This window comes from Hemiscyllium ocellatum, chromosome 31, assembly GCF_020745735.1.
Source record: "Hemiscyllium ocellatum isolate sHemOce1 chromosome 31, sHemOce1.pat.X.cur, whole genome shotgun sequence".
Classification (NCBI taxonomy): Eukaryota; Metazoa; Chordata; class Chondrichthyes; order Orectolobiformes; family Hemiscylliidae; genus Hemiscyllium; species Hemiscyllium ocellatum.
In genome coordinates this window covers 313753-336733 of record NC_083431.1, presented here as the reverse complement: position 1 = coordinate 336733, position 22981 = coordinate 313753, and the positions used below count along the sequence as shown (strand labels likewise).

General features: G+C 44.0%; 1 protein-coding gene across 1 annotated transcript in view; it reads left to right on the top strand.

The window, feature by feature from the left end:
• LOC132830416 (integrin alpha-E-like) overlaps window positions 1-22981 on the top strand; it is a 396956-nt gene that overhangs the window by 68070 nt on the left and 305905 nt on the right. The window contains exons 6-8 of the mRNA XM_060848093.1: window positions 400-514; window positions 17577-17648; window positions 20778-20852. Coding sequence (XP_060704076.1) covers window positions 400-514; window positions 17577-17648; window positions 20778-20852 — 262 coding nt within the window. The remainder of the gene's footprint in view (window positions 1-399; window positions 515-17576; window positions 17649-20777; window positions 20853-22981) is intronic.

The window sequence follows — 22981 nt, the reverse complement described above, 5'->3', positions numbered from 1 at the left end:
GCCATTCAGCTATGGTTCTGCAGTCACTCACGGTGGGCTTTCCACACTTGGGCACAATCCCTGTCCCACACTGGGCTTGATCTATTGATCCCTGTGCCTCCACACTGCTGTCTCACCACCATCCTCTCTCTCCTACACTGTCAGGGGACTAGAATAAGTTAAAGATCTCTACAATAGAATTGACACAATACAATAGTCTGAATTGTCTTTTACTGTGCTTTAATTGCCTATTATGTTGAATTTATGCTTTCTGTTACTCTTCCTCAGCCTCATTTTTATGGTTAGCTGAGGGATTCATCACATTATTGGAACAGTAAAGAATCCACTTAAAATACATCATTATAATGTGGATTTTACTGTGATAATGACTGAAAGTTAACAACTATAATAATGTTACAGGTGTGTCGACAACATCAGAAAAGGCTGAGTAAGAACAGTGAAAATTTGAATGGAGTCTGCACAATCCTGTCTCCAGAACTGCAAGAAACCCATTCGTTTGAGCCTGTCTCTTTGGGTGTGTATAAATCAGTTGTACATCTCTCTTGCATATTAATTAAAGACTACACTCAACAGGTTCTGAATTTAAAATAAAAACCAAAAGGACTGTGAATGCCAGAAATCAGAAACAAAACAGAAATCGCTGGAAGGGTCATTGAACCTGTCCACAGACGCTGCCAGATTTGCTGTTTTAAGTCCTGCATCCTCTTGACTGTTAAAAAAACTTCTGAAAGTCCCTGAGTCGGAATGAATGGCTGATCTGTTATTTTCCTTGATCATTTTTGGGGGCTCAGAAGTGGTTTGATGCAATGTCCCTTGGGAGATAAATAAGTGGAGATCGTATTTGGAGACAATTACAATATATACTCGAGTGATAGTCATTCTTATGTTAAAGTCAACTCCTTTTTTGGCCAAATAATCTGGAATTTTCCATATATCTCATGTAAAAGTTTACCCTAGTTCTTCATAGATAACAGATCAATGTTTGAGTCAGGTGCCAGATGTCACATCCCGCTCCAGCTTTCCAATCTGCTGTTGTTCCGTTCCGGATCTTCTAGTCCTCTGTCTGTTCTGTTCTGCTCCAGGTTTTCAGAATTACCATAATTAGTTTTTTCTCTCTCTTTATTCATTTACAAATCAAACCCCTTAGAGGTAGTATCCATGTCGACTCCATAAATTCAAAAAAATCTGACTACTACTCAAGTATACGATATATGGTATACAAGTTTTCTGAGTTAATTCGATTTTTGGATTGAACAATCTTTTATAATCAAGGTCAGTTACTAGGTGTTCTGTAGCAAGAAGTTTCTTTCTGAATGCCCCAAAAACAACATAAAACTTGAACAGACACTGAGAAAGGGGGAGTGTCATTCAACTTTCTAATGATGAGTGGAATGTAAAAGGGATTTATGTTTTGAGACTCAGCATTCTCAAGCTCATAGCATTATTGGACAGAAGAAACATTAGGATTTTTAAATCATCATGTGTTGATTCCACAGTTCCAGGTCAAAAGCTTTTCTGAGTGGGCACGGGATATTCTGAGCAGCCAGAGGTTATCGTCTGTAATGGTAATAATGACACAGGCGAAGAAAGATGAGATCTTGCCAAGGAAGTTCAGGGAATTAGGTAAGAAGTTGAAAAGCAGGACCTCTAGGGTTGTAATCTCAGGATTACTTCCTATGCCATGTGCCAGTGAGACTAGGAATAGGAAGATAGAACAGTGAAATACATGACTAAAGAGTTGGGTAAAGAGGGAGCGCTTCAGGTATATGGATCATTGGGATGTCTTGGGGAGCAGGTGGGACCTGTACAAGAAGGATGGGTTGCACTTAGGGAGGTTTGCCAGTGCCACTTGGGATAGTTTAAACCAAGAACCAGAGCAGTAGGTCAGCAAGTAAAATGACTGAGCAATGGTCAGAGATTAAGGCTAGGAGAAAGAAGAGACAGGGAGAGGTTACTGAACGTGGCAGGACTGGCAGTCTTGGTATATTATTTTCAATGCAAGGAGTATGGCAGGGAAGGAAGATGAATTTAGAGCTTGGATTAATGCATAAGACTATGATGTTGTAGCTATTGCAGTGACTTGAGGTTGAGAACGGAACAAAGCTTGCAGCTTGACGTTCTGGAATTTAGATGTTTCTGGTGAGGTAGAGAGGATTGTCAAAGAGTTGGGGGAGTTGTAGAATAGAGTAGAGTAGACTTAATTCATTATTTCTACCATATATTGATACAGTAAAAAAAATGAGACAGATTTCCTCCAGGACCAAGGTGCTACCGTGTAATAAAAGAATGCTAATTCATAGACATTGCTCTAACAGCAATTCAAAGTCGCCCAAAGAATTTCAGCTAGAAAAGACTCTGATCTTACAGTGTTAAGGAGCCTGATGACTTGGGGAAAGAAATTGTTACAGTCTGACCGTGAGAGACCAAATGTTCCGGAATCTTCTGCCAGATGGCAGGATGGAGAAAAGTTTGAGTGAGGGGTGTGTAGGATCTTCCACAATGCTCTTAGCCTTTCTAATGCAGGGTCTGGTGTAATGTCTGTAATAGAGGGAAGAGATACCCCAGTGATCTTCTCAGCTGTCCACACGAACCATTGTAGGGTCTTACGATCCGAGACTGTGCAATTCCCAAACCAAACAGTCGTGCAGCAGCTCAGGATACTTTCAATAAACTCTCTGTTGAATGTAATGAGGATGAGGGTTGGGAGGTGGGCTTTCCTCTCAATCTATGCAGAAAGTGCGTTACTGATATAGGAGAATATCACAGCTGTACTGAGGGAGGACTCATCCAGTGAGGCCAATATGGGTAGAGCTCAGGAATAGGAAAGGTACAGCCCCTATTTAATGGGGCTGTACTACAGCCCTCTCAACAACCAGTGGCAGATAGAGAAACAGATATGTGGACAGATTGTGGAAAAATGTAAATAAAACAAGGTTGTTGTGGTGTGTGATTTTAATTCTCCCTATATTGACTGGGACTTGTTTAGTGTCAGGGTTCAGATGGAGAGAATTTGTTAGGTGTGTCCAGGATAGTTTTTTGAAATAATATGTAAATAGTCCAAATAGGGAAGGGGCCATACGAGACCTAGTATTCAGCAATGAGCCCAATTAGGTTTTTGAAGTACAGTGGTGTAACATTTTGTCAATAGTGGTCATAATTCTGTCAGTTCTAAGCTACTTATGGATGAAGATAAGAGTAGTCCACCGTGAAGGCGCTAGACTGGGTAAAGGCTAACTACCACAATTTTAGGCTGTAACAGGAAAATGTAGAGTCCGTAGTGATTATCATGAGGTCAACCAACTGGATCTCATATAATATGAGTTCTCTGATTAGACCAGATTAACAAACCCGTTCAGGGAGTCCTGGCTGACAGATTAAAAAGGTGTGTCAGAGTTTCTGGCACTCTGAGAGCTGACTCTGAAGTACTGGAGAGAAGGACTGTTCTTGTGTAAATATAGGGTGACTTGGTAATGGGATACCGAACTCTGTGGAGTTATTTCAGACTGGGGATAGCTGTTTGAGGCTAAATCCACACCTGGCATGTGAGAATCTTTTCAAGGCCAGTTGATTAGAGTTCAGGACCAGCATGTGCCTGTGAAAATGAAGGAAAAGTATGGCAAGGATCTGAAATCTGAGATGACCAGAGAAATTAGGAACTTAGTCAAAAAGAAAAAGGCGGCATATGTAAAGTTTAGGAAACAGAAGAAAGACAGAGCCCTTGAAGAATACAAAGATAGCAGGAATGAACTCAAACAAGAAATTTTAGGAGAGCTAAAGAGGACTAAGAAATATCTTTGACAAACAGGATTAAGGAAAATTCCAAGATGTTTTGTTCGTCCATAAGAATCAAGAAGATATCTTGGGAAAGCATACAACAATGTAAGGACGAAGCAGGGAAATTATGTATGGAGCCAGAAGAATTGGATGAGGTCCTTAATGTTAAATTTGCATTAGTGTTCACAAAAGAAGTGGACTTGGTGGATGGTGTGTTTCCAGAGAGGTATATTGATATTCTATGGCATGTTAATATTAAAATAAAGAGGTGATGTTGGGTGTTTTGAAAATTATTAAGATAGGTAAGACCCACAACCTGATGGGATCTATCCCAGAATGGTGAGGGAGGCAGGTAAGGAAATTGCAGAGACCTTGTACAAAAACTTTGTATCCTCTTTAGTCAGAGGGGAGGTATGAGATGACTGGAGAATAACCAACTTTATTCCATCGTTGAAGGAGAGGAACAGGGATAATCTGGAAAACTACATGTGCTGAGCCTTATACCAGTGGCAGGGAAATCATTGGAGAAGAGTCTTGTTACATTTTGAAAAATATGGACTTATTAGAGATAGGTAACAAGGCTTTGTGTGGAGAAGGTCGTGTCTCATAAACTTGACTGAGTTATTTGAGGAAAAAACAAAGATGATTGGTGAGGGCAGGATGGTGGATGTGGTTTACAAGGACTTTTGCAAGGCCTTTGACAAAGTCCGTCATGGCAGGTTTGTCTAAAAGCTGACGTCACATGAGATCCATAGTGAGCTAGTAAGTTGGATACAGAAGAGACTGAGTCATAGAAGGCAGAAAATAGCAGTGTAAGGGTGTTTTTTTGACTAGAGGTCTGTGACCAGTGATCTTCTACAGGGATCAGTGCTGGGTACCCTGTTGTTCATAATGTACATTAATCATTTGGAGGAGAATGTTGTTGGCCTGATGAGTAAGTTTGCAGGTGTCATAACAAAGGTTGGGGGGGATGTGGATAGTGGGAGGATTGCCAGAGGATACTACAGGATAGAGACAGGCTGGAGACTTGGGCAGAAAAATGGAACATAGAGTTTAATCCAAACACATGTGAGATGATGCATTTTGGAAGATCAAATGCATAGAACATAGAACATTACACCACAGTACAGGCCCTTCAGCCCTCGATGTTGCACTGACCTGTGGAACCAATCTGAAACCTCTCTAACCTATGTTATTCCATTTTCTGTGGATGTTTATCTAATGACCATTTAAATGCCCTAAGATTGGCAAGTCTACTACTGTTGCAGGTAGTGCAATCCATGCCCCTAAAACTCTGAGTAAAGAAGCTATCTCTGACATCTCTCCTATATCTAACACTCCTCAATTTAAAGCTGTGTTCCCTCATTCTCGGTATCACCATCCTCAGAAAAAGGCTCTCACTGTCCACCCTATCTAACTCTCTGATTATCTTCTATATCTCAACTAAGTCAACTCTCAATGTTCTTCTTTCCAAAGAAAACAGCCTCAAGTCCCTCAGCCTTTCCTCATAAAACTTTCCCTCCATATCAGGCAAATCCTAGTAAATGCCCTCTGAACCCTTTCCAAAGCTTCCACATCCTTCCTAAAATGTGGTGACCAGAACTGTACGCAATAATCTAAGTGTGGCTGCACCAGAATTTTGTACAGCTGCAGCATGACCTCGTGGCTCAGAACTTCAATCCCTCTACCAATAAAAGCTAACACACCGTATGCTTTCTTTACAGTCCTATCAACCTGGGTGACAACTATCAGGGATCTATGTACATGGACACTGAGATCCCTCTATTCATCTGCACTACCAAGAATCTAACCATTAGCCCAATATTCTGAATTCCTGTTACTCCTTTCAAAACAAATCACCTCACACTTCTCCACATGAAATTCTATTTGCCACCTTTCAGCCCAACAATGCAGCTTACCTAAGACCCTCTGTAAACTGCAACATCCTTCCGCACTATACGCAACTCTAATGACCTGAGTGTTATCCGCAAATTTATTAACCCATCCTTCTACACCCCATCTAGGTCATTTATAAAAATGACAAAAACAGTGACCCCAAAGCTGATCCTTGTAGTACACCATTAGTAACTGAACTCCAGGATGAACATTTCCCATCAACCACCATCCTCTGTCTTTTCTCAGCTAGCCAATTTCTGATCCAAACCACTAAATCACCCTTAATCCCATGCCTCCATATTTTGTGTAATAGCCGACCATGGGGAACCTTATCAAACACTTTACTGAAATCCAGATACAACACATCAACTGCTTTACCCTCATCCACCTGTTTGGTCACCATCTCACAGAACTCAACAAGGTTTGTGAGGCACGAACTAACCTTCACAAAACTGTATTGCCTATGCCTATTCAATGTGTTCCTCATTGGATGATAATAAATCCTATCTCTTATAACATTTTCCAATACTTTATCCACAATCGAAGTAAGGCTCACTGGTCTATAATTACCAGGGTTATCTCTACTCCCCATTTTGAACAAAGGCACAGCATTTGCTATGATCCAGTTTTCTGGCACTTTTCCTGTAGACAATGACAACATTAAGATCAAAGCCAAAGGCTTGGTAATCTCCTCCCTGGCTTCCCAGAGAATCCTAGGATAAATCCCATCCGGCCCAGGGAGTTTATCTATTTTCACACTTTCCAGAATTGCTAACACCTCCTCCTTGCGAACCTCAATCTCAGTCTAGTAGCCTGGATCTCAGTATTCTTCTTGACAACATTGTCTTTTTCCAGTGTGAATACCAACAATAAATATTCATTTAGCGCTTCTCCTATCTCCTCAGTCTTCACGCACAACTTCCTACCATTGTCCTTGATTGGCCTTACTCTTACTCTCGTCATTCTTTTATTCCTGATATACCTATGGGAAGTTTTAGGGTTTTCCTTGATCCTATTTGCCAACCACTTTTCATGTCCCCTCCTGGCTCTTCTTAGTTCTCTCTTTAGGTCTTTCTTGGCTAACCTGTAACTCTCAAGCACCCTAACTGATCCTTCATGTCTCATCCTAATATAAGCTTTCTCTTCCTCTTGACAAGAGATTCAACTTCCTTAGTAAATCATGGCTCCCTCACTCGACCACTTCTTCCCTGCCTGACAGGAACACACTAATCAAGGAAATGCAGTAGCTGTTCCTTGAAAAAGGTCCACATTTCAATTGTGTCCATCTCCTGCAGTTTCCTTCCCCATCCTATGCATCCTAAATCTTGGCTAATTGCATCATGATTACCTTTCCCCCACTTATAATTCTTGCCCTATATACCTATCCCTTTCCATCGCTAAAGTAAATATAACCAAATTGTGATCACTACCACCAAAGTGCTCACCTACCTCCAAATCTAATGCCTGGCCAGGTTCATTACCCAGTACCAAATCTAATGTGGCCTCACCTCTGGCTTGTCTACATACTGTGTCAGGAAAGTATCCTGACACACATTGGAATAAAACTGACCCATCTAAAGTACTTGAACTATCGTATTTCCAGTCAATATTTGGAAAGGCCCCATAACAACTACCCTGTTAAATTGCTCCTATCCAGAATTATCCAGAATGCAAGTGGGAAGTATAGAGTATGTTGCAGAACCATTTCAGATATCACTGGATTCAGGGAGGGTCCCAGAGGACTTGAAAATTGCTCATATAACCCCACTATTTAAGAAAGGAGTACGCGGGAAATAATAGGCCGATCAGCCTGACCTCAGTCGTTGGTAAGATTTTGGAGGATGAAATTTCTGAATACTTGGAAGTGCGTGGTAAAATAGGACAAACTCAGAATGGTTTCATCAAGGGGATGTCATGCCTGACAAATCTGCTAGAGTTCTTTGAGGAGGTAATGAGCAGATTAGACCAAAGAGAACCAATGGATGTTATCTATCTGGACTTCAAGAAGATCTTTGATAAGGTGCCATACAGGAAGCTGCTGAACATGATGGGAGCCCATGGTGTTAGAGGCCTGGTTCTCGCATGGATAGAAGATTGGCTGTCTCGCAGAATGCAGAGACATTCTCAGGATGGAAGCCGGTAACTAGTGGTGTTCCACAAGTGTTGGTGTTGGGACCACAACATTTCACTTTCTAGATTAATGATCTGGATGAAGGAACTGAGGGCATTCTGGCTAAGTTTGCAGATGATAGAAAGATAGGTGGCAGGCAGGTAGCATTAAGAAGGCGAGGAGGCTGCAGAAAGATTTAGACAGGTTAGGAGAGTGGGCAAAGAAGTGGCAGATGAACTACCACTTGGGAAAGTGTGAGGTCATGCACTTTGGTAGGAAGAATAGAAGCATGGACTAGTTTCTACATGGTGAAAAAATTCAGAAATCTGAAGTGCAAACAGACTTGGGAGTCCAGATTTCTCTTAAGGTAAACTTGAAGGTTGAGTCAGTAGTTAGGAAGACAAATACAGTGTTGTCATTCATTTCGAAAGGACGAGAATATAAAACAATGATGTACTTCTGAGGCTTTATAAGGCTCTGATCAGACTACATTTAGAGTATTGTGGCAGTTTTGGGCTCCATACCTGAGTAAAGATGTATTGTCCCTGGAATGGGTTCATGGAAGATTCACAAAACGATCCCAGGAATGAAAGGCTTTCCAAATGGGGAACAATAGAGAATAGGCAATTAGACAATAGACAATAGGTGCAGGAGTAGGCCATTCGGCCCTTCAAGTAAAAAATGAGGTCTGCGGATGCTGGAGATCAGAGCTGAAAATGTGTTGCTGGTTAAAGCACAGCAGGTTAGGCAGCATCCAAGGAATAGGAAATTCGACGTTTCGGGCATAAGCCCTTCATCAGGAATGAGGAGAGTGTGCCAAGCAGGCTAAGATAAAAGGTAGGGAGGAGGGACTTGGGGGAGGGGCGATGGAGATGTGATAGGTGGAAGGAGGTCAAGGTGAGGGTGATAGGCCGGAGTGGGGTGGGGGCGGAGAGGTCAGGAAGAAGATTGCAGGTTAGGAGGGCGGTGCTGAGTTGAGGGAACCGACTGAGACAAGGTGGGGGGAGGGGAAATGAGGACACTGGAGAAATCTGAGTTCATTCCTTGTGGTTGGAGGGTTCCCAGGCAGAAGATGAGGCGCTCCTCCTCCAGCCGTCGTGTTGTTATGTTCTGCCGGTGGAGGAGTCCAAGGACCTGCATGTCCTTGGTGGAGTGGGAGGGAGAGTTAAAGTGTTGAGCCACGGGGTGGTTGGGTTGGTTGGTCCGGGCGTCCCAGAGGTGTTCTCTGAAGCGTTCCGCAAGTAAGCGGCCCGTCTCCCCAATATAGAGGAGGCCACATCGGGTGCAGCGGTTGCAATAGATGATGTGTGTGGAGGTACAGGTGAACTTGTGGCGGATATGGAAGGATCCCTTGGGGCCTTGGAGGGAAGTGAGGGAGGGGGTGTGGGCGCAAGTTTTACACTTCCTGCGGTTGCAGGGGAAGGTGCCGGGAGTGGAGGTTGGGTTGGTGGGGGGTGTGGACCTGACAAGGGAGTCACGAAGGGAGTGGTCTTTTCGGAACGCTGATAGGGGAGGGGATGGAAATATATCCCTGGTGGTGGGGTCCGTTTGGAGGTGGCGGAAATGACGGCAGATGATACGTTGTATACGGAGGTTGGTGGGGTGGTAGGTGAGAACCAGTGGGGTTCTGTCTTGGTGGCGGTTGGAGGAGCGGGGCTCAAGGGCGGAGGAGCGGGAAGTGGAGGAGATGCGATGGAGGGCATCGTCGATCACGTCTGGGGGGAATCTGCGGTCCTTGAAGAAGGAGGCCATCTGGGCTGTGCGGTGTTGGAACTGGTCCTCCTGGGAGCAGATGCGGCGGAGACGAAGGAATTGGGAATATGGGATGGAGCTTTTACAGGGGGCAGGGTGGGAGGAGGTGTAGTCCAGGTAGCTGTGGGAGTCAGTCGGTTTATAGTAGATGTCTGTGTCGAGTCGGTCGCCCGAGATAGAAATGGAAAGGTCTAGGAAGGGGAGGGAGGAGTCTGAGACAGTGCTGTGAGGAAGGCATATGGTGTACTGGGCTTTATTGGCAGAGGAATTGAGTTCCGGAGTCCTGAGGTCATGTTGCAGTTGTATAAGAATCTGGTGAGGCCTCATCTGGAGTATTGTGTGCAGTTTTGGTCGCCATACTATAGGAAGGATGTGGAAGCTTTAGAACGAGTGCAGAGGAGGTTTACCAGGATGTTGCCTGGAATGGTAGGAAAATCTTATGAGGAAAGGCTGAGGCACTTGGGGCTGTTCTCATTGGAGAAGAGAAGGTTTAGGGGAGATCTGATAGAAGTGTATAAGATGATTAGGGGTTTAGATAGGGTAGATACTAAGAACCTTTTACCGCTAATGGAGTCAGGTGTTACTAGGGGACATAGCTTTAAATTAAGGGGTGGTAGGTATAGGACAGATGTTAGGGGTAGATTCTTCACACAGCGGGTTGTGAGTTCATGGAATGCCCTGCCCGTATCAGTGGTGAACTCTCCTTCTTTATGGTCATTTAAGCGGGCATTGGATAGGCATTTGGAAGTTATTGGGCTAGTATAGGTTAGGTAGGATTCGGTCGGCGCAACATCGAGGGCCGAAGGGCCTGTACTGCGCTGTATCCTTCTATGTTCTATGTTCTACAGTCCAGGTGAATTTGAGGTCGGGATGGAAGGTGTTAGTAAAGTTGATGAACTGTTCAACCTCCTCGTGGGAGCACGAGGCAGCGCCGATACAGTCATCGATGTAGCGGAGGAAAAGGTGGGGGGAAAGGAAGAAGCGGAGGGCTTTGAGTCTTTCGTCACTACACGTAACCCCGCCCTCACGCAAACCTTCGTCACCACGCATAACCCCGCCCCCACGCTTATTTCCGTCATAACGCATGACCCCGCCCCCACGCTTGACCCCGCCCCCACACTAAGCAACATCACCACATCTAACCCCGCCCCACGTCGATCTCTGTCCCCGCCCCAACCCCGCCCCCACCCCCAGCTCCAGTCCCACACCAGGTCCTAGCTCCCAGCCATGCTGGATCTTCACCATCCCTCCAGAACCCCCCTCTCTGAGGATGAAAGATCAGTCCTCAGCAGGGGCCTCACCTTCATTCCCCTACGCCCTCGGATCAATGAGTTCAACACGCGGCGAGATATTGAACAATTCTTCCACCGCCTTCGCCTCCGTGCCTACTTTCACAACCAAGACTCCCGCCCACCCTCTGACGACCCCTTCTCCCACCTCCAACACGCCCCATCCACCTGTACACCCCGTGTTGGCCTCCTACCCGCCCTCGATCTATTTATAGCCAACTGCCGCCGCGACATTAACCGACTCAACCTGTCCACCCCTCTCACCCACTCCAACCTCTCACCCTCAGAACGTGCAGCCCTCCACACCCTCCGCTCCAATCCCAACCTCACCATCAAACCGGCAGACAAGGGAGGCGCAGTAGTAGTTTGGCGCACCGACCTTTATACCGCTGAGGCCAAACGCCAGCTCGCGGACACCTCCTCTTATCGCCCCCTTGACCACGACCCCACCTCCCACCACCAAACCATCATCTCCCAGACCATCCATAACCTCATCACCTCAGGGGATCTCCCATTCACCGCCTCCAACCTCATAATCCCACAACCCCGCACCCCCCGTTTCTACCTCCTGCCCAACATCCACAAACCTGACTGCCCCGGCCGACCCATTGTCTCAGCCTGCTCCTGCCCCACTGAACTCATCTCCACATACCTCGACACGGTTCTGTCCTCTTTAGTCCAAGAACTCCCCACCTACGTTTGGGACACCACCCACGCCCTCCACCTCCTCCAGGATTTTCGCTTCCCCAGTCCCCAACGCCTTATTTTCACAATGGACATCCAGTCCCTGTACACCTCCATCCCCCATCACGAAGGACTCAAAGCCCTCCGCTTCTTCCTTTCCCGCCGCACCAACCAGTACCCTTCCACTGACACCCTCCTTCGACTGACTGAACTGGTCCTCACCCTGAATAATTCCTCTTTTCAATCCTCCCACTTCCTCCAAACTAAAGGAGTTGCCATGGGCACCCGCATGGGCCCCAGCTATGCCTGCCTCTTCGTAGGATATGTGGAACAGTCCATCTTCCGCAACTACACTGGCACCACCCCCCACCTTTTCCTCCGCTACATCGATGACTGTATCGGCGCTGCCTCATGCTCCCACGAGGAGGTTGAACAGTTCATCAACTTTACTAACACCTTCCATCCCGACCTCAAATTCACCTGGACTGTCTCAGACTCCTCCCTCCCCTTCCTAGACCTTTCCATTTCTATCTCGGGCGACCGACTCGACACAGACATCTACTATAAACCGACTGACTCCCACAGCTACCTGGACTACACCTCCTCCCACCCTGCCCCCTGTAAAAGCTCCATCCCATATTCCCAATTCCTTCGTCTCCGCCGCATCTGCTCCCAGGAGGACCAGTTCCAACACCGCACAGCCCAGATGGCCTCCTTCTTCAAGGACCGCAGATTCCCCCCAGACGTGATCGACGATGCCCTCCACCGCATCTCCTCCACTTCCCGCTCCTCCGCCCTTGAGCCCCGCTCCTCCAACCGCCACCAAGACAGAACCCCACTGGTTCTCACCTACCACCCCACCAACCTCCGTATACAACGTATCATCCGCCGTCATTTCCGCCACCTCCAAACGGACCCCACCACCAGGGATATATTTCCATCCCTTCCCCTATCAGCATTCCGAAAAGACCACTCCCTTCGTGACTCCCTTGTCAGGTCCACACCCCCCACCAACCCAACCTCCACTCCCGGCACCTTCCCCTGCAACCGCAAGAAATGTAAAACTTGCGTCCACACCTCCTCCCTCACTTCCCTCCAAGGCCCCAAGGGATCCTTCCATATCCGCCACAAGTTCACCTGTACCTCCACACACATCATCTATTGCATCCGCTGCACCCGATGTGGCCTCCTCTATATTGGGGAGACGGGCCGCTTACTTGCGGAACGCTTCAGAGAACACCTCTGGGACGCCTGGACCAACCAACCCAACTACCCCGTGGCTCAACACTTTAACTCTCCCTCCCACTCCACCAAGGACATGCAGGTCCTTGGACTCCTCCACCGGCAGAACATAACAACACGACGGCTGGAGGAGGAGCGCCTCATCTTCTGCCTGGGAACCCTCCAACCACAAGGAATGAACTCAGATTTCTCCAGTTTCCTCATTTCCCCTCCCCCCACCTTGTCTCAGTCGGTTCCCTCAACTCAGCACCGCCCTCCTAACCTGCAATCCTTTTCCTGACCTCTCCGCCCCCACCCCACTCTGGCCTATCACCCTCACCTTGACCTCCTTCCACCTATCACATCTCCATCGCCCCTCCCCCAAGTCCCTCCTCCCTACCTTTTATCTTAGCCTGCTTGGCACACTCTCCTCATTCCTGATGAAGGGCTTATGCCCGAAACGTCAAATTTCCTATTCCTTGGATGCTGCCTAACCTGCTGTGCTTTAACCAGCAACACATTTTCAGCATTCGGCCCTTCAAGCCTGCACCACCATTCATTATGATCATGGCTGATCATCCACAATCAGTATCCTGCTCCTGCCTTATCCCCATAACCCTTGATTCCACTATTTTTAAGAGCTCTATCCATCTCTTTCTTGAAAGTATCCAGAGGCTTGGCCTCCACTGCCTTCTAAGCAGAGCTTTCCATATATCCACCACTCTCTGGGTGAAGTTTCTCCTCAACTCTGTACTAAGTGGCTTACCCCTTGTTTTATCTGGTTCTGGACTCACCCATCAGCGGAAACATGCTTCCTGCCTCCAGAGTGTCCAATCATTTAATAATCTTGTACGTCTCAATCAAATCTCCTCTCACCCTTCTAAACTCGAGTGTACAAGCCCATTTGCTCCAATCTTTCAACATATGATAGTCCTGCCATTCCGGGAGTTGACCTTGTGAACTTACGCTGTACTCCCTCAATAGCCAGAATGTCCTTCCTCAAATTTGGAGACCAAAACTGAACACAATACTCCAGATGCAGTCTCATCAGAGCCCTGTACAACTGCAGATTCAGGAGATTTGAAAGGAATTCAATACAGTCAGTTCTGCTATAATACATGTTTCTCCAACGTGAATTGGCTTTAATGCAATTGAAGAAATTAGACCATTATTTATATAATTCAAATTTTCCTTATCCGTGTTGGCTATAATGCGATTCTGGCCCCATTGGTTTAAATGGCGCGCTATTGTGCAATATCGCAAGATTGCCCCAGAACGGAACTATTGTGTTTTATCAAAACTGACTGTATCTGAATTCCTGATTAAATATGTTTAAAAAGGTCAGAACCTGAATTCCTGATTTAGAAGTGGGTAAATGAACAAAGAACAATATAGCACAGGAATAAGCCCCTCAGCACACCAAGACTGCACCAACACATGATGCCTTTGGAAACGAAAAGCCAGTCCAGATCCCTCTATTCCGTGTCTATTCATATATTTGTCAAGATACCTCTTAAACATTGCTTTTGTATCCACCTCCACAACTCCTCTGCAACGCATTCCAAACATTTGCAAAAAAAAACTTGCCTCTCACTTCTCCTTTCAGCTTTCTCCATTTTACCTTAAACCTCTACAATTGATATTTCTACCTTGGTAAAAGACTCAGACTGTTCACTCCATCCATACCTCTGTAATTTTGTAAATTTTGATAAGGTTGCCCCTCAGCCTTCAATGTTCTGGTGAAACCACACCAAGGTTGTCCAATCTCTCCTCACAGCTAAAACCCTCCAAACCAGGCAACATCCTGGTGAACCATCTCTACATCCTCTCCAAAGCCTCCACATCATTCTTGTCATGTGACAATCAGAACTGTACACAATATTCCAAATGTAGCATAACTAAGTTTCTTTACAGGTACAACATGACTTGTCAATTGTCATACTCTGTACCCCAACTGATGAACACAGCCATGCTGTATGCTTTCTTGACCACCTTATCTACTTGTATTGCCACCTCGTGGAACCCTTCATCAAGAATGAGGCTGGGATCCTCCGGGGTAAAGAGATAAATGGGAGGGGGGTGGGCTTGAAGCAGGTGTGGTTGTGAGAAGAAGAGAGATCAGGTCCTTCTCCACCCTTACACCCAAATTCCTCTCCATTGCACCTGCCACAGCACTCCAGTATGTTTGAAGCCTACCACAAGACCAGAGACAATGGGTAAGAGTGCCTGTACAAACATTGCACTCGGGACATGTTGAAGATACTCTGGTTTAAATTTTGACAATCAGTCTGGAGCCAAGTGGACCCTATGGAGAATCTTCAACTATAAAGCACGAGTCCTACTGCAAAGTGTAGTCTGTTTTTGAATAAAATACCTAACTTGAAAAAAACAAAAGAGGTCACTGTTAGATAGCTCATATTTCTGTGATTGAAGGACATCATTGTGTCTCCCTCAAATAAATTGCCCATGAAAGACACACCTCTAGCTGCCTAATATTTGAATCCTGAATTTTTCATCCCTGGTTGAAGACCCCACATACTCACAATAGGTGTAAAAGAAGATATTTTGCCAATATTTTCCCTCTGCTGAATTGCCCTCCATGCTTTAACAGTATTGAAAACTATTGGGTTATGGCAATATTCCCTGTCCTCATTTTGTCCAAAAACTGCAAGCTATTAAGGGGAAACCTTGCCTGGGAGGCTTCGATATCTAACCATATTGAAAGAGTGTCCCCACAAGCCCAATCACTCATGTAAGATAAATGCGAGCTTAGTTGGTAGCTTTTAATGTCCAGAAGGTTCATTTCCCCCCAATCTGTGAGGCAGTTGCAGTTTAGCTAATTTAATGAGGTGCCGCTTACGATGCCAAGTAAAGGAGCTGAGCCAGCCATTCAGTCTCCTGAGTGTTTGCTTATTGAAAATCAGGGGGAGCATCCGTATAGGGTATAGCAAACAGGGGAGAATATTCATCTTAATAAACGCTATCCGACCCAACCACGGGACCAGAAGTGCCTCCCATCTTTGAAAGTCTTGTTTGATTTTGTCAAATAATTGAACAAAATTGGCTTTGAACAGCTGATCCAGAACTGGAGTAATGAATATGCCCAAATACACAAAACAACCCTGTGACCACTTAAATGGGAATCGATATTCGCCCTAAAGACCTTGCACTTTCATAAGACCACTATAAGCATAGCCTCTGATTTTGCAAAATTAATCTTGTACCCTGAAAAGGCGCCAAACACACGAGGAACTGAAACTGCTGGATTTGACAAAAAAAATTAGGACATCGCCTGCACACAGTGAACTCTTATGTAATTTTAACTCCACTGCTGGAACTGATATATTAGGATCCATACAAATGGCCTCTGTCAATGGTTCAATCCCCAACTTAAAAAGTGGCGAAAGGTGACAGCCCTGCTGGCTGCCCCTAAAATATTTAAATTGCTTGATGAATCCTTCTTAAATTGTATTCAGTTTGTACTGTGAGCAAGCATTATGTGAAAATGATAATAGGTAAGGACTAGAGAGTTCTAAGTGTTTGCTACATTTAATTATTCCTTCAGCTGCATTCAATTTTGCTTTGCAATAGGGGCCAGATTTGTGGAAAGGTTTCAATAGATCATTCATTATACTTCAGGGTTCACTAAAAAGCAAGGAGCTATTCAGAGAGAGAGAGAGAGAGAGAAAGAGAGAGAAAGTAGACTGTGTTAGGCAGTATTGTTTTTAGCTGTATGCTGGGAAGACTACTGAATTACACAGGACATTTAGTGGGAAATCAAGACAAATTGAATATCTCCTTGCTTTTACAACTTAGACCAAAGTTCTACGAGTTATTGTGCAGATAAATGTTTCGGTCAGAGCTTTGGAAAAATCAGAAGAAATGTGAGAGCTCAGAGGAAGCCATGTGCCATTAAAGTTCAGTATGGCTGAGGTTGGTGGTTGAATAGCCTTCAAACATATTTGTTTGATGCAACTGAATAAAATTGAAGCTCAAGGAAAAACCCAAGCTAGCTGTCAGTGCCAAGCTGGAGTTGAATCTGCTTAAATACGGGCGAGAAGCTTTCACAGTCCATGATGATATGGTTCTTGAGAGGGAATTTTAATGACAGATTAGCAAAAGTGAGACTTGATGACACATCATGTCATTAATATCTGGGGAGAATTTCTGAGAAATATGTGATATCTGTGATGATCGTGAGATGGCACGGTGGCTCAGTGGTTAGCACTGCTGCCTCACAGTACCAGTGTCCCAGGTTTGATTCCAGCCTCGGGCGACTGTCTGTGTGGAATTTGCACATTCTCCCCATGTCTGCATGGGTTTCCTCTGGGTGTTCTGGTTTCCTCCCACAGTCCAAAGATGTGCAGGTCAAGTGAATTGGTTATGCTAAATTGCCCGTAGTGTTAACTGCATTAGTCAGAGGGAAATGGGTCTGGGTGAGTTACACTGCGGAGGTTTGTTGTGGACTTGTTGGGCCGAAGGGCCTGTTTCCACACTGTAGGCAATCTCATCATATTTGTAATTTGATATGGGCTGTGAAGTGTTTAATTATTTTGAATAAAATACCTAACTTGAAAAAAAAGAGGTCCTTGTTAGATATCTAGCATTTTCGTGCTAACTGATCGAAAGACAGTTAGCCCTGCTGGCTGCCCCTAAATATTCCCTAAATTCTAGTGAGCAAAGAAAACTAGTAGCTTGCTGTAGTTGAAGAGCCAGTGCTGAATTAGGTTCTGTTGTCAAATAGTTTCCTGATCAGCTATGACTTTAAACTTCTACTTTGATATGTTGTTAAACTTTTGATTAATGTTATGGAAATAAATAAGAAAATAATCGATCTGATTTCATTGCAGTGAAATTCAGTACTTGGGATAACAGCAGCAGCAACAACAACAACAAGTTGGAAAGACATGAAGATTTCACAGGTAAACGTGTCAGGTTATTTCCTAGATAGCAATAAATTTGTAATGAGGAGTGAAGAATTGGGAAACTGTTTTTCGTGTGTACAGCCTCCCCTCAGACCTTTTAGCCAGGTAACCAGTGATTTTGGCAGCCTATTAAATCCAGCCAATACATTGTCATTAAACATTACCACATCTAAACGAGGAGCAAGTACTAAATCCAAAGTTACATATTCATCCATCTTCAAACATTTGCATTCTCCACCAAATATTTTCTGGTTGTTAATAAACACACGTTTTATAGAACATAGAACATAGAAGGATACAGCGCAGTACAGGCCCTTCGGCCCTCGATGTTGCGCCGACCGAGTCCTACCTAACCTATACTAGCCCAAATGCCTATCCAATGCCCGCTTAAATGAACATAAAGAAGGAGAGTTCACCACTGATACGGGCAGGGCATTCCATGAACTCACAACCCGCTGTGTGAAGAATCTACCCCTAACATCTGTCCTATACCTACCACCCCTTAATTTAAAGCTATAACTTTTGTATCTGAATCTCTGGGCAGTCAGTGAAGCCAATGATTTGCTTATCCTTCCTGACAAAACACAGGTTATAACATTGATATTAATGTCACTACTCTCACTATAGAAGGGATCAGGCAATGGGTGGGAAGCTCATCTCTGGTTCTTTAATCTTAACAATACTGATCATTATATTCTCATAGGACAAACCACCTGTGTATCATTTGTACCTATTTTGTTCAGAGAAGATGGACAGATGACTATAATTATATTTTACTATCTACCTCTCCTGTACATAACAGAGATTGATTTTTAATTTTCTTCTTTACTGTTTAAAAAATAGGCAAGGATTTGTTTCACTGAACCCAATTTGTGAAGTCCAATTTAAAATGACTTACATCAAATTCTATAGGGATAAAATAAAGTAAGTTTTAATAATGCATTCAAAACTCAGAGGAAAATCATGAGGGACATGGGTAGAGTAAATAAGACAAGATCTTTTCCTTGGGTTTGGGAAGTTCAGAACTAGAGGGCATAGCTATAGGGTGAGGGGGAAATATATAAAAGAGACCTAAGGGGCAACTTTTTCATGCAGAGGGTGTTGCTTGTATGGAATGGGCTGTCAGAGAAAGTGGTGGAGGCTAGTACATTTGCAACATTTAAAAGGCATCTGGATGGGTATATGGTTAGGAAGGGTTTGGAGGGATATGAGCTGAGTGCTGGCAGGTGGGACGAGATTGGATTAGGATGTCTGGTAGGCATAGACGAGTTGGACCAAAGGGTCTGTTTCCATGCTGTACATCTCTATGACATTATGTACATTCACATACATATGCATTTAACAAAGAAACAAAAGAGAAAGGAAAGAAATTAAAAATTTAAAAATGACTTAAACCAAAAATATAAGTAGCTTATGAGAATTAAAAACTCTGTAAGTCAGTATGCAGTTGAGGTCCTTTCAGTTGTCTTGCTTACTTGGTTTACTTCACAGGCAGATCACAGGTTTCTTTCTGGAATCAGGTTTTTGGGGATACATTGAGATCAGATGTAGTGCTAGAGCCTGGAACTGTTTGGTCTTCAGATGCTAAAAGTGGATTGATAAACAAAAAGCAAAGCTGTATTTTCAAGCAAATTAGTAGTTTCAATCATGTGAGTGGGTATTAAAGTGAGACACTCATTCAACACAGTGGTTTTGATGCTTCCTTATCAGAAACCATTGTGTTTGCAACAGATAGTAATATGATTGACTCTTAATTACTGTCTGGGCAATAAATGCTGACCTCACCAGTAATACCCACACCCCATGAATATAAAGGAAAACTGAACAGTTGCAGCATAATGGATTTTGATTGTCATTTTTGAGGTAGACATCTTGTCCACAAGACCTCCATGTTGGCTTAGGTAAAATGTTCAAATAAAGCAAGGTGTGTTGCAAAGAGTGTCACATTATTGGCAAGAATATGGTGTTGAAGTTAAAGTCAGATCAAACATGATGATTTTAACTGGCAGAGCAGATTCAAGGGACACAATGACCTGATCTTGCTTCAAATTCATATGCTTATATTCCATGGGGTGATGAGTTTGTTTTATCCTGGTAATTGCTGGACATTGGATTTAGTTAACTGTTCATTCCATATTCAATAGTAGCTATTTTAAAATCTGCACGCATCCATTTTAGAAAAATAATTTAAATAAGATAAAATCAGTTTAAGATCCCTCTCTTTTCACTATCTAAATAATAGTATGTAAAGCAAGTCCAGATACCTGACATTTGTCTTTAGCCAAGCACCCAGTCTCCTAACTATGACCTTAACTTCAGCTCCCAGAAGGCACACTGCCTTGGTGATTGACTTACCTCTGCTCACTAAACTATATGTCTATCCCTACACTATAACAATGACATTTCAAAACTACTTCATTAACAGGTGTCCTGTGGACACAAATAGTTTTATAAAAATATAATCAACCATAATGTAGAATGGGGGAACAAACTTAAAGGGCTACATGATCTACCCATGCTCCTATATTTCTAATTGCAAACTCTGGCTTTTTATCTGACTGTAGAATCACCAATAATTTATGCTTAGCTGTTGTCTAACTTTGTTGGAAAACATCCCAAATGCTTCATAGAAGTTGACAGCATTTTTCAATTGCCACCAGTCTTGCTTCTGAATCAGAAGGCTGTGGATTGAAGCGCTATTCTAGAAACCTTAGCATTACACTAGTCTGACATTCTTCAGCAATATTGTGGAGCCTTGCTTCGCCTGAGGTTCCATTTGTTGAATGAGATGCTAATCCATAGCCCTGTCTGCACTCTCAAGTGGATGTAATAGCTCCCACCGTCATTATCTGAAAGGTACGGTGGAGGCCTTCCTGATATCCTGAACCCTCAATCAATGTACAATACAAAAATGTTTTTGCTTGTTGTTTGCAACTTCTTGCTTTGTGCACATTTTCTATTGCATTTCTTGCATTCCAATAGTCAATCTAGACAACTGAAGTTGGACCACTCAATTTTTGATTTAGAGGTGACAGTGCTGCCATTGATGTAAGGCTGACATGGATAACAAGCATACAAACTTGAGCTGAAGGCTCTGATGGTTATACTTATTTCTTGTTGTTTCAGGAAAAATCAAACTAATTACTACCAACAGCAAGAAGAAGAATAACAACACCACCAAGGAAGACAATGAATTCCCAGGTAATTTGACCACTACATGACTCATGTATTGTCTGTCAACAGATCAAAAGAAATTCCAGACTCTCTGGGCCAGTTATTGTTGTGTAAAGAATAGTGTACAGTCAGCAAGTTTTTTTAAACAGGCATCTTAAAAGAAGGAAAAGTAAAGTGAGAATTGATCCTCCAGAGAGGATGGAGGACTAGTAGAAAATAATAAGGAAATAGTGGATGAAATGAAGAAATATCTTGCTCTGTCTTCACTATAAAGGATTCAAAAAGCAGCCTAATAATAACTGTAAATCAGGAAATGGAAGAGAAAGAGGAACTTGGTGAAATTCCAATTACCAGCGAAGCAGGATGTGGGCATTGCTGACTAGGCCAACATTTATTGCTCACCTATAATTACCCAGAGAGCAGTTAAGAGTCACCCACATTGCTATGGGTCTAGATTCACATGTAGGTCAGACCAGGTAAGGACAGAATTTCCTTCCTTAAAGCACATTAATGTACCAGGTAGATTTTTCCAACAATTATCAATGGATTTATGGTCAACATTACACTGTTAATTTCAGATTTTTATTGAATTCAAATTCCTGCTGTGAGATGTTCCCAATATATTACCTAGGTTTCTGGAGTAGTAATACAGCGATAACACCACATGTCCCACCCCCCACCCCCCACCCCCCCCCCCCTCCCCAGTGGAAAACATCCCAGCCTATTCAGCCTGTCCTTATAACTCAAGCACTCCATTCCCAGCAACATCCTGGTAAATCTCGTCTTCCCCCCCCCCCCCACCCACCCAGCTTAATAATATTCTTCTGATAACAGGAAGGCCAGAACTGGACACAGCTCTCTGAAGAGGCCTCATCAGCATCCTTTACAGCTTCAATATAATGTCCCAAATGGTTTAGTCAAGATCTGAGCAATGAAGGCAAGCATACTAAACACCTTCTTAACCACCCTATCTATATGTGATGCAAAGAATAATGTGCCTGAGCTCCTAGATCTCTGTTCAACAATACTGCCCAAGGCCCTACTTTTAATTGGATAAGTCTTGTCTTTGCCTGTTTTACCAAAATGCAATACTTTGCATTTATCCAAATTAAACTCCACATGCCACTCTTTCGCCCATCGACCCAATTAGAGTCATAGAGATATACAGCACGGAAACAGACCCGTCAGTCCAACTTGTCCATGCCAACCAGATATCCTAACCCACCTGCCAGCACCCGGCCCATATCCCTCCAAACCTTTCCTATTCGTATACCCATCCAGGTGCCTTTTAAATGTTGCAATTGTACTAGCCTCCACCACTTCCTGTGGCAGCTCATTCCATACACGTACCACCCTCTGCGTGAAAAAGTTGCCCCTTAGGTCTCTTTTATATCTTTCCCCTCTCACCCTAAACCTATACCCTCTAGTTCTGGATTCCCCTACCCCAAGGAAAAGGCTTGTCTATTTATCCTATCCATGCCCTAATCCATTCAACCTCTCCTGATAGCTCAAATCCTCCAACCCTGGCAACATCTTATAAACCTTTTCTGAACTCTTTCAAATTTTACAATATCCTTCTGATCTGAATATTCCAACAGTGGTCTAACCAATGTCCTGTACGTCCGCAACATTACCTTCCAATTTCTGTACTCTGACCAAAATTCTGACCAAACGCCTTCTTCACTATCCTATCTACCTGCAATCTATCTATCCTCTCACTCTCTTGGCGGAGCAGGTAAGGGCTGTTTGGCAGTGTCTGTTTGTAGATGCGGTTACGTTTGTTTAACGGTTTAAATGTAAAAGTTTTTTAAAAATAAAGCGCGGAGCGGGCCCGGAAGCTGGTGTAGCGCAAGCTTACCTGGGTAGGTTTTTTTTCCTATAAAGGCGCACAGGGGAGGAACCCGAGGCACTACAGGGGTAGTGCCTCCCACCCGCCCTCCTCCTCTAACCTAATAATAAGACCCGTTGTGGTAAGCAGGTAAGTGCTGCATTTTGCTTGTTCTATTCTTTAGACCTAGTTTTTTTTAAAGGTTACTTTTAGAGGGATGGCAGTGAAGGCAGAGCAATGTTCCTCTTGCAACATGTTTGAGGTGAGGGATGCCATGGTCGTCCCTGCTGATTACACTTGCAGGAAGTGCACCCATCTCCAGCTCCTC